Source organism: Hyaena hyaena, unplaced genomic scaffold, assembly GCF_003009895.1.
Source record: "Hyaena hyaena isolate Hyena2069 unplaced genomic scaffold, ASM300989v1 scaffold_380, whole genome shotgun sequence".
Taxonomy (NCBI): Eukaryota; Metazoa; Chordata; class Mammalia; order Carnivora; family Hyaenidae; genus Hyaena; species Hyaena hyaena.
The window spans coordinates 734,352-743,939 of record NW_024081013.1 but is presented as its reverse complement, the minus strand read 5'-3'; the positions used below and the strand labels follow the sequence as shown (position 1 = coordinate 743,939).

The 9,588-nt window shown below is 53.2% G+C and overlaps 1 protein-coding gene across 2 annotated transcripts in view; it reads right to left on the bottom strand.

Annotated features, from left to right (window-relative positions):
• Positions 1-312: 312 nt before the first annotated feature.
• The window catches only part of DOCK1 (dedicator of cytokinesis 1), a 513,605-nt gene continuing 504,329 nt past the window's right edge, over positions 313-9,588 (bottom strand). For both annotated transcript variants that reach the window (XM_039250757.1, XM_039250758.1), the window contains exons 50-52: positions 8,154-8,307; positions 5,253-5,413; positions 313-1,512 (exon numbers count right to left, since the gene is read on the bottom strand). In XM_039250757.1, coding sequence (XP_039106688.1) covers positions 1,417-1,512; positions 5,253-5,413; positions 8,154-8,307 — 411 coding nt within the window. In that variant the 3' untranslated portion in view covers positions 313-1,416. The remainder of the gene's footprint in view (positions 1,513-5,252; positions 5,414-8,153; positions 8,308-9,588) is intronic.

Below are 9,588 nucleotides of genomic sequence, written 5' to 3'. Positions count from 1 at the left end.
TTTCAGAAAGAAGAGGGGCGCCTGGGTGGCTCAGTAGGTTAAGCATCTGACTTGGGCTCAGGTCATGATCTCACGGTTCGTGAGTTTGGGCCCCATGTCGGGCTCTGTGCTGACAGCTCGGAGCCTGGGGTCTGCTTCGGAGTCTGTGTCTCCCTCTCTCTCTGCTCCTCCCCACTCGCACTCTTTCTCCTTCTCAAAAATAAATAAACATTAAAAAAAATTTAAAAAAGAAGAAGAGAAATTCTGGAATTTATATACATATATATATATTTTTTACATCAAGGGATAAAAACATAGTATTCAGACACTGAGTCTTTTTAATTGGCATTTTATTTTTTTGTTGTCAATGAATAACTTTGGAGCCTATTAGAAGAGTATTATGATTACAGTGGATAAAAAAATATAGATGACAGAATACAAATATTAGGTTATACAAAGTTAGTTGAGTTTTTTTGCTTGTTTGTTTTCCTTAATCATTGTCCACCAACGTTTTCAGGACTTGGGAGCTTAGGGGGAAAAAAAAAAATCAACAAAACTTAATTTGTGTATTTTTTTTACACTTCCAGCAGTTAAAAATTAAGAGCATATTGAGAATCATTTGCAGACGCCTACGACAATACACAGAAGGACCAAAAACATTAAAACTTACGTCCTAAGAACCATCGTATATACAAACTTCTGTACAGAATGCGGACAGAAAGATTTCACCCGGTTAAAGCCATCTCTGTGCTATAGACGTTCTTTTTTAAAAGAGAAAGAAAACGTATCTTCCTATACTTGTATCCACTTTCCCACTTGACCCAGCATTTTTAATGGTGTTTCCACTCCATAAATTAGTAACTGTTCAGTAGCTGAGAAATATCCTATTTTAAATTATACCGAAGGAAAGCAGGAACTTCCCTGAAAGAGCTGACCTTAACTGCCTGATCTAGGTTGACGATACACTTGACCCCAAAGTCACACTTGTGGGAGGAGGGTGGATACAACACCCTTGGGGAGTAAGCGGGGTTCGCCTCGGGAGAAGAGGACTTGGTTACTACACCATCTGGGGGTGTGTGTGGTGGGGAAGGGGGCCTAACCTCTCCTGCTGTGCAAAACCCAGGTCAGCCTGGCTCTTTGCTGACGTGTCATTTGGCACCAAAGCAGGGCTTCTGGGCAAGACTTAGGCTCTCTGAAGACAGGCACAGTCAGAAGCCCCCCGTTTGGATAAACACCACAGTACAGTCCAGACCCACATCCACTTTGCTCCCCATGCTAACGGCCACTCACGCCTCGGCTGGAAACGATCTCCTTTCCAGGATGTGCAATCGCACTACTTCTCAGACATCCCAGGCCTAATGAGGTAAACAGCAGACGCGGGCGAGGACGCAGGGGAGGGCGGCCGGCGGCCGGCGCTCTCGCTGGGGTCGGCCGCCTTCACTGCACGATGCCGGAGTCCACGGACGTCTGCTTGCGCGTGGTCTTCGGGGGCGGCGGGGGCGGCGTCTTGCTGGGCAGCGGTGGGGGCGCGTGCTGGAAGACACGGACGCGGGGCGGGGGCCACGTTACTCATGCTCTTGGTGGGGGAGGGGGCTGACCCGGGCCTGGCCGGTCTGCCGCACACCCCGGAGGGGCGGCTGGGGCCACGTGGCATCCCTGATTCACCGCGTTTCCCAAAGCGCTTCAGGAGTCCGCAGGGCCGCTGAGACGGGAAAGGGCTGCTCCCCACGGCCAGTGTTGATCGGGGCCCCCGGGGATGGGCCGGTTTCAGGACTGGGCAGTCTAAATGGTTACGGGCAAAGCAGAACCAGGGCCCCCCGGGCGGCCCAGTGCTGTCACCGCTGAGCGCTCCTTGATGAGGACCCGCGGGTCCCCTCTCGTGCCACTGACCATGCGCCTAAAGCAATCGGGGCCACACGAGCCCTTGGAGATGTTCTCCCGGGCTGGGCGAGCCCCCCTTGCCCTTGGAACTAGAAAGGCTGCACCAGGGAGGGTCAGCCCGCCACCTGTGGCCACTGCCCTGGCGACCCGCTGAAAGGCGGTTTTGCGTCTAATGTCTTACGACACCGCAAACGGCAGGGGATGAACGATGTTGGGGGGCCTGAAGTCTTCATGAGGGAAACACACTGGTTATGGAATGGCTGTGGCTGTGTCTCAAGAAAAGTATTTACTGCAAAGGGGTGGCCGGCTGGATTCGGTCCATGGGCCATCGCTTGTCTCTCGGGATCCCTCCGATGCACTGACAGTTGTAAAAGTGACAGAAGACTTTCCTGCCTAGCGCACCTGCCCCCGAGCTTCCGGTGCCATTGTGACCCCGTGGCTGCCCCAGACACCTGCCACACCGGCCGTGCTCTGCAGCGGGCGCGGGCCAAACAGGGACGTGAAGGAGTGACCACGTGAATGAACGAGTGAACGAACAGATGAATACGGGGGCAGACACGCCGGAGGCAGAGCGAAGCGGAATGAGAGCGCAGAACGCTAGCATCCAAGGAAGGGTCAGAGTGGAGTTTTTAGCAGCCTCGCGGTGGAAGCTCACACTTAGCTCAATGCGAGGGAAGGGGTTTCAAGGGCAGAACACTGATGCCTTAGTCTCTTCCTCGTTGCCCAAATTTCCTCCCGATTCACAGACACCTAAACACCAAGCCGACCTAGTGCCTCACATGCGGAAGGGAATAAATATGGAAAGAGAACTGAGGTATTCGCATTGAGACGTCAATGTGAGGTATTTGCAATTGAGAAGTCAAGCAAAATAAGAGACTTAAGTTTTCTTAAGGTTGGTGAGCACCGTTAAAAAAAAGCAGACACCTATTTAAGAGATGTGATAACGGGGTTGCTTATGTACATGTGAAAGGGACAGGGCAGGGCGAGCCATTGAGGGCCAGGCTCACAGGGCCAGACACAAGCCACACTGCAGGTGCCCTTTGCGGCAAATGGGAAGATGGTTTATCACTGGTAAGCAAGATGATAACTCAGATTACTGCTTGTAAGAGCCATTTTCAAAGAAACGACAGCTTAAAGTAGCAACAGCCAGAGTCAGGGTTGACTACAAGCCCGGGCCCGATCAATGACAGTGACAGGAGGTATTGATCACCCCCTGGGGAAGACGAGTGATCATTATCCTACAACAGCCCACGGGGCCTGCACGGAAGGATGCGCCCTGCAAACACCACCGCCTCCAATGGACGATGACACGCTGCTCCATGGGCGCGTCGCTGCAGCTCCGCTCTCCTGCTGCAGGTAAATCACACGGGAAGCAAACAGCAGAGAGACTTGGGTGATTTATCTAATTGAATCCGCAGCCCATTTAGAAATGGAGCTGAGGCGTGCACGTGTTCCTTCCTGACCCGACAGCACGTGGCATCAGTGCGGCATCGGTCACTCCACAGGATGCAGCAACAAAACGGAAATGATAAAATGTGGCCCCTGAACTGATCTGTAACCAAATGGTTTGGTCATATTTCCGGGCTCGGAATTAGGGAGACCTGAGGTACAGTCCTGCTTCTCCAATAAAGATGTGAAAATGAAGGTGTGATCGGTTAAGTAAGCTGTTAGGAAAACAACACCCCAACCGGCCAATGCTTTCACTCGACTCCCTGTGCTTCCTTTCTTTCTAACTTGTGGTTAAAAGTCTGCAGAAAAGGTCAGACTCATGTTTCCGTGGCTGCAATGACCCATTGTGGCCTCCTGAAAAGCCATCGTAGGTCACGTGGCCACGTCTCCAAGGCGAGTCCTTCCCTGTGGCATCTCTGGGGACAGAGGGCCGACCTGAAAGGCACTGTGGCCTCAGGAGGTCAATCGTCCCTTCAAAGATGAAGCTCCATTGCTGGTGTGGTTTCTTTTTTTTATATAAGAGGAATAATCAAATGAGTGTACTGTAAATAAATTCCTTCTCTCTTCTGCTGTCATGCAAGAAGAGAGATAATAAACTTGCAGAACACTCCATAAAAAAGTACCCAAGAAAAATAGAAAGATAGATAGATAGATAGATAGATAGATAGGGCACATAGGATTTATATTGATTTAAAAAAAATTTTTTTAACATTTATTTATTATTGAGAGACAGAGAGAGACAGAGTACGAGCAGCAGAGGGTCAGGGAGAGAGGGAGACACAGAACCCAAAACAGTCTCCAGGCTCTGAGCTGTCAGCACAGAGCCCGACGTGGGGCTCGAACCCACGAACTGTAAGATCATGACCTGAGCCGAAGTCGGACGCCCAACCGACTGAGCCCCCCAGGCACCCCTATATTGACTTTTAAGGGGGAAAAATGAGCGTTGCTGTTACGAGAAACCTACAGTCACGTTACAACGTCACATCTTCAATGTTCGACGGGAGCTCTGCTGCCATATAATGACTTTGCTGATGCTGCTCGGCTGCCCGTGTGCATGAGAATGTTTTCCTCTTCAGACCGGAGAGATTTAAATGTACAAAGCTATGAATAATGTGGCCGCGGGAGGGAGGGACCTGGAAATGGATCTCCTGGGGCTGCTGGGTCAGTCCACCAATGCTCCACTGTGTGCACGCTGAGCCCGTGTGCACACTGAGCCCCGTGTGCATGCTGAGCCCCATGTACACGCTGACCCCCGTGTGCACATTGAGCCCCGTGTGCACGCTGACCCCCATGTGCACTCTGACCCGTGTGCACTCTGACCCCCGTGTGCACTCTGACCCCTGTGTACACTCTGACCCCGTGTGGACCATGACCCCTGTGTGCACGCTGGTCTCTGCCTGCAGCCGCCCGAGAACAGAGAAGCCGGAACAGCACCCCAGGACAGGAACGGGGCTGCATCTCCAAGGAGTGTTTCCAGAACCGCCAACTGGTAACAGAGGGACTGGTTTGAACGGCTTTTTAAGACTCTGTTGGGCTCAGGGCTTCTCAAGGGCCGGGCTGGCATCGGGTGGGAGCCCAGCCCCACACAACAGGGCCAAAGTCACGCCAGCCATTCCACAGAAAAGCTACTTTCCAAAACCGAATGTGCACGAGAACTGCACCTGAAGCAGGAGCTGAGGTCACGAGCGTGGCCCACGGGCCCGTCTTGGTCTTCTCCCCCTTTCCCTTGTTCTCAGACCCTCACGTGGCAGCGTGCTGCTCTGCAGGAATGGAGGACACGGAACCCAGATCGCGTGGACGGACTTCCCACCGCTTTGACTTGTCTCCGCAAAACCAAGCGGGGGCTGGCCCAGGGCACGCGTGTTAACCTCAGGAAGGGGAGACTTCTATTTGTGGAGGGAAAGAGCTTAAAAACCCATGTTTCCGGTTCCCGGCTGACTTACCCTCTGGTGAGGAGGAGGGGGCGGGGGCGTTGGCGAGCTGATCAGATCCTGGTTTTCCAGCAAGTTCCCATAATCTGCCATGCTGCCTTTGAGAGGCAGGGGCGGCGGGACTTCGGCCATGTCCATCCCGGTCACGCCGGCCGTGCCGTTCAGCTCCAAACCTGCAAAACCGAATCAATTTAGAATCAAATGTCCCCGCCGGGGCTGAGCACCCATGTGGGTGCTTCACCTTCTCTCTCGGGAAGAGCAAGGGGAGGCAGAAACGGGCAAGCCGACTGGGGAGAGAAGGGAGCTGGGGGGGTAGAGAAGGGGAAGGGTGAGGTCCCCTCCTAACGGCATGTTCTAGAAAGAGAATACCAAGGGCCATAAAGACACCTACAAGTGGAGCTTAGAGGAGTCATCAGTCCCCTGTTCAAACAGCCACATCCACCCCGGACCCCAGCGGATCCCTCCTCCAGCCTCTCTGTGTTGGTGGCATCCAAACAGCGAGGTGTCACAGCCAGTCACCCACCCTTCAAATCTCTCTCAACAGGGAAACCCACAGCCGTACGAAATGAAGTTATTAGCAGTCACGGTCACTGTGGCCGTTACTTTAAAGAAGCCGAGGGGGAGCACAATTGATTTTTAAAGTAAACTGAAAAAACGGCCAGTTTCAAATGGAAGGATAATCATTAAGACAGGATCCTTTTTCAACCCTCGTTGAGACATTTAGAAAAAACTTGTTTTTCTTTTATATTTGAGGAAAATTGACTTTTTCACTGATGTGTCTCTTAGAGGATTCCCCAGTGACCCACTGGATGAAAAGTCCTTCATTAGGGAAATGCTTCCTGGGGGAAGTTGGTGGTTTCTGAGGAAGGCTTGTCGGTGACTCGAGAGCAGTGAGAGAAAAGGCCTGTGATGGAATCTCTGCCCTCATGATCGCTTGCTTATTTGCATTGTGATAAACTACATGTAACATACAATCTGCCGTTTTAACCATAACTGACTGTATACATCAGTGGCATTGATTTATACAACAACCATTACCACTATCCGTTTTCAAAGCTCTTCTATCATCGCACAGAGTCTGTCCCTGTAAAGCAAAAATGGCCCCTGCCCCCTCCCTCGGCCCTTGATGCCTCTAATCTACTCTGTGTCTACGAATTTGCCTACTTTAGACATTTCATGAAGGCAAAATCATCTATTTGTCCTTTTGTGTCTGGCTCATTTCACTTAAGATAACGTGTTTGAGGTTCATTTATGACGCGATGTATACCAGACATTGCTTCCTTTTTATGGCTGACTGGTATCCCCACTGCACGGGTATTTCTTTGGCTGCACGTCAGGTGATGGACACTTGGGTTGTTTCTGCCTTTCGTTATTGTGAAGAATGCTGCTGTGAACATTTGTACAAACTGAGTCCCTGTTTTTAATTCTTTGGGGTGTAGGCGTGAAGCAGACTTGCTGGGGTGTATGGTGATCCTACGTTTAACGTCAAGGCAGCACCGAAGTGTTTTCCACATCGGCTACCATGGTGCTTGTGTTTAACCATTTAAAGGAAATAATAAAATGTTTTTAGAAAAAAGAGTCTGTGGTAGGAACATAAAAATGTGAGGGTGTGACACTCAGAGACCGTCTCCTTCTCAGCGGCCTGTTCCGCTCGCCCGTGGTGCAGCGCTGACTCCCGCCCCCCCCACCCCAATAGTCTCCAGAACGGCCACGGTTCCCGGGAAGAAAATGAGGTGCAAAGGACAACCGTGTGTGTGCGCAGGGCAGAGGAAGGAAGCTGGGTTTTCCCGGGTTCCCTTTTCCTGCTGCGGCCCCCACTCCCTGCCAAGACCTCTCCCCTCTGACAGATCTGAATTTAGTGGCGAAAAGTTGATTCCCACTTGCAGTAGGTTGAACACTGTCCCTCCAAAACTCGTGTCCACCCAGAACCCCAGATGTCACCTTGTTTGAACACAGGCTTTCTGCAGAGGAAATTAGTTAAGGATCTCAAGATGAAATCATTAAAAAAAATTTTTTTTATGTTTTATTTATTTCTGAGAGAGAGAGAGAGAGACAACGTGAGCAGGGGAGGGTCAGAGACAGAGGGAGACACAGAATCTGAAACAGGCTCCAGGCTCTGAGCTAGCTGTCAGCACAGAGCCCAATGCGGGGCTTGAACCCACGAACCCCAAGATCATGACCTGAGCTGAAGTCGGACGCTCAACCGACTGAGCCACCCAGGTGCCCCAAGAGGAAACCATTTTTCATTTACGGTGGCCCCTAGAGTCAATGGCTGGTGTCTTTATAAGGGGAGCAGGCCCAGGAGAAAGGAGAGTAGGCCATATGAAGACAGATGCAGAGACTGGAGTGGTATATCTAGAAGCCAAGAAACACCAATGATTGTCAGAAGCTACCAGAAGCTGGGAGACAGCCATGGAACAGAATTCTCTGAGCCTATGGAAGGAAGCAATCCTGTTATCTTGATTTCTGACTTCTGGCCGCCACAAGGGTGAGGGAACACATTTCTGTTGTTTTAGCCCAAGAAGCTGATGGTTCTATGTCCTGGCAACCCCAGACATTGGGCGAAACTAGAAAGATTAGCTATGTGCTGAGCCCCTCAGAACGGCTCTGCGCTTGGCGTTCCTCCTGGATACAGGAAGGCCCAAGGCGCTGTGGGGCTCAGCTTCCTGTGATACAAACAGGGAGGCTATCCGCGTGCCTCTCATGCCAACCCCGCAGCACGGGAGGCTCGGAGACCCCGCTTCCCCCAGGGAACGCGGGGGGACGGATTTGCTGGAGGCCCGAGGGAGCCTCCCAGTAAGTTGGGTGCTTGTGGCTACAGGGGAGGAGGCGAGCCTAACTTTAGAGCCTCCAGCCAAAGAGGGAGTCACAGAGAAAGGCCACGAATTCCAATGCGGAGAATGTTCCACTCACTTGACTGCAAACTGAAGCTGAGCTTGGCCCTTGGCGTGACCGGAGGGGGTGTCGGCTGGGAGGACGGAGGTGATGGGGACACTGAGAAACGTCGTTCACTTCCGGTGACGTTGATCACCTGGCTCTTCGGTCGCTGGGGCCGCAGGGGACTTATCTACGTGGAGGAAAGAGCACAGTTAGGGTCTGCCATGGCCGAGCTGCGTCCCCCACGACCCACGGGTCGAAGCCTAACCCTCAGTACCTGTGACTGTGACCTTACCTGGAAATAGGGTCCTCTGAGGATGAGGTCACCAGGTAGGGCCCTAACACAATACGACTGGCGTCCTTATAAAAAGGGGGCATTTGGACACAGATACACGTACACGGGGAGAACCCAGTGAACATGGAGGCAGAGATCAGGGCGATGCCTCTAGAAGCCAAGATATGACCAGTATCGCTGTGGGGGAGGGAGGCCAGGGACAGGGGAGCTGCATGCGGACTGGCACTCCTGTCCCATGAGGCACCTTCTGATGACTCAGAAAACAGAAGGGCTTTTCCTGGTGCGACGCGAACTGCACCTGGAAGACCCCCCCCTTCCCCGCCACTGGCTGAAGGTCAGGAGGTGGTGGATGATGCAAAATCAAGTAGGAAGCTGGACCCAGCCCCACGGAGTGACCAGGGGAAGCCTCTGGAGCCCCTTAGGAGGCCAGGAGCAGGGCCAGCCCCAGTGAGTCTGGGGAGCCCTGTGCTGCCCCCCAGGAATGGGGCCCGGGGAGCCCTGTGCTGCCCCCCAGGAATGGGGCCCGGGGAGCCCTGTGCTGCCCCCCAGGAATGGGGCTGCTGCTTCCGACCCATCGACCTGCTCTGCCCTGTGGACCTGGCTGGCCACAGGCACAAGACGGCTCGCAGGGGAACCTCCCAGAGCCTCGGTGCCCTCACTGACCTGCTGAGACCTGTCACCTGGAGGAGGCGGCCCCTTTGTGGAGAGACAGGCAGCTCGGCTGGACCAGGAACAAGAAGTCTGCCCCCCCCCCCCCCCCCCCCAGCGAGGAGTCAGGATTCCTGTCCCTGGCGCTGCAGCAGCTGTGGTCATTCTGGGGGGCGTCAGAGGCCGATGGGGGTCGGGGTTCTGCTCTGACCCTGGCACTTCCCTGAGGATTTGCTGAGGCCGGTGCCCGCTTTGACAGAGCCCAGCCGGCCTTTGCCGGTGTCCTTGCAGGCAAACAGGGCCACAGCAGGAGGGACAGGCCCGTGTGTGACGGGAAGCGCCCGGCAAGACCTTCGACTGCTCTTCAAGCAGCTTCGCGGTGACCGGCTCCGCCACTTGGCGCAGCGTCTCTCAGGCCCTTGGTTTTAACAGCTTAAAATGGAGCCTAAACACGCACGTGCATGTGAACGGCCACACAGAGCATCCAGCACGTGGTAATTAGCTTATGTTGCTGCTCATTCCCCCACC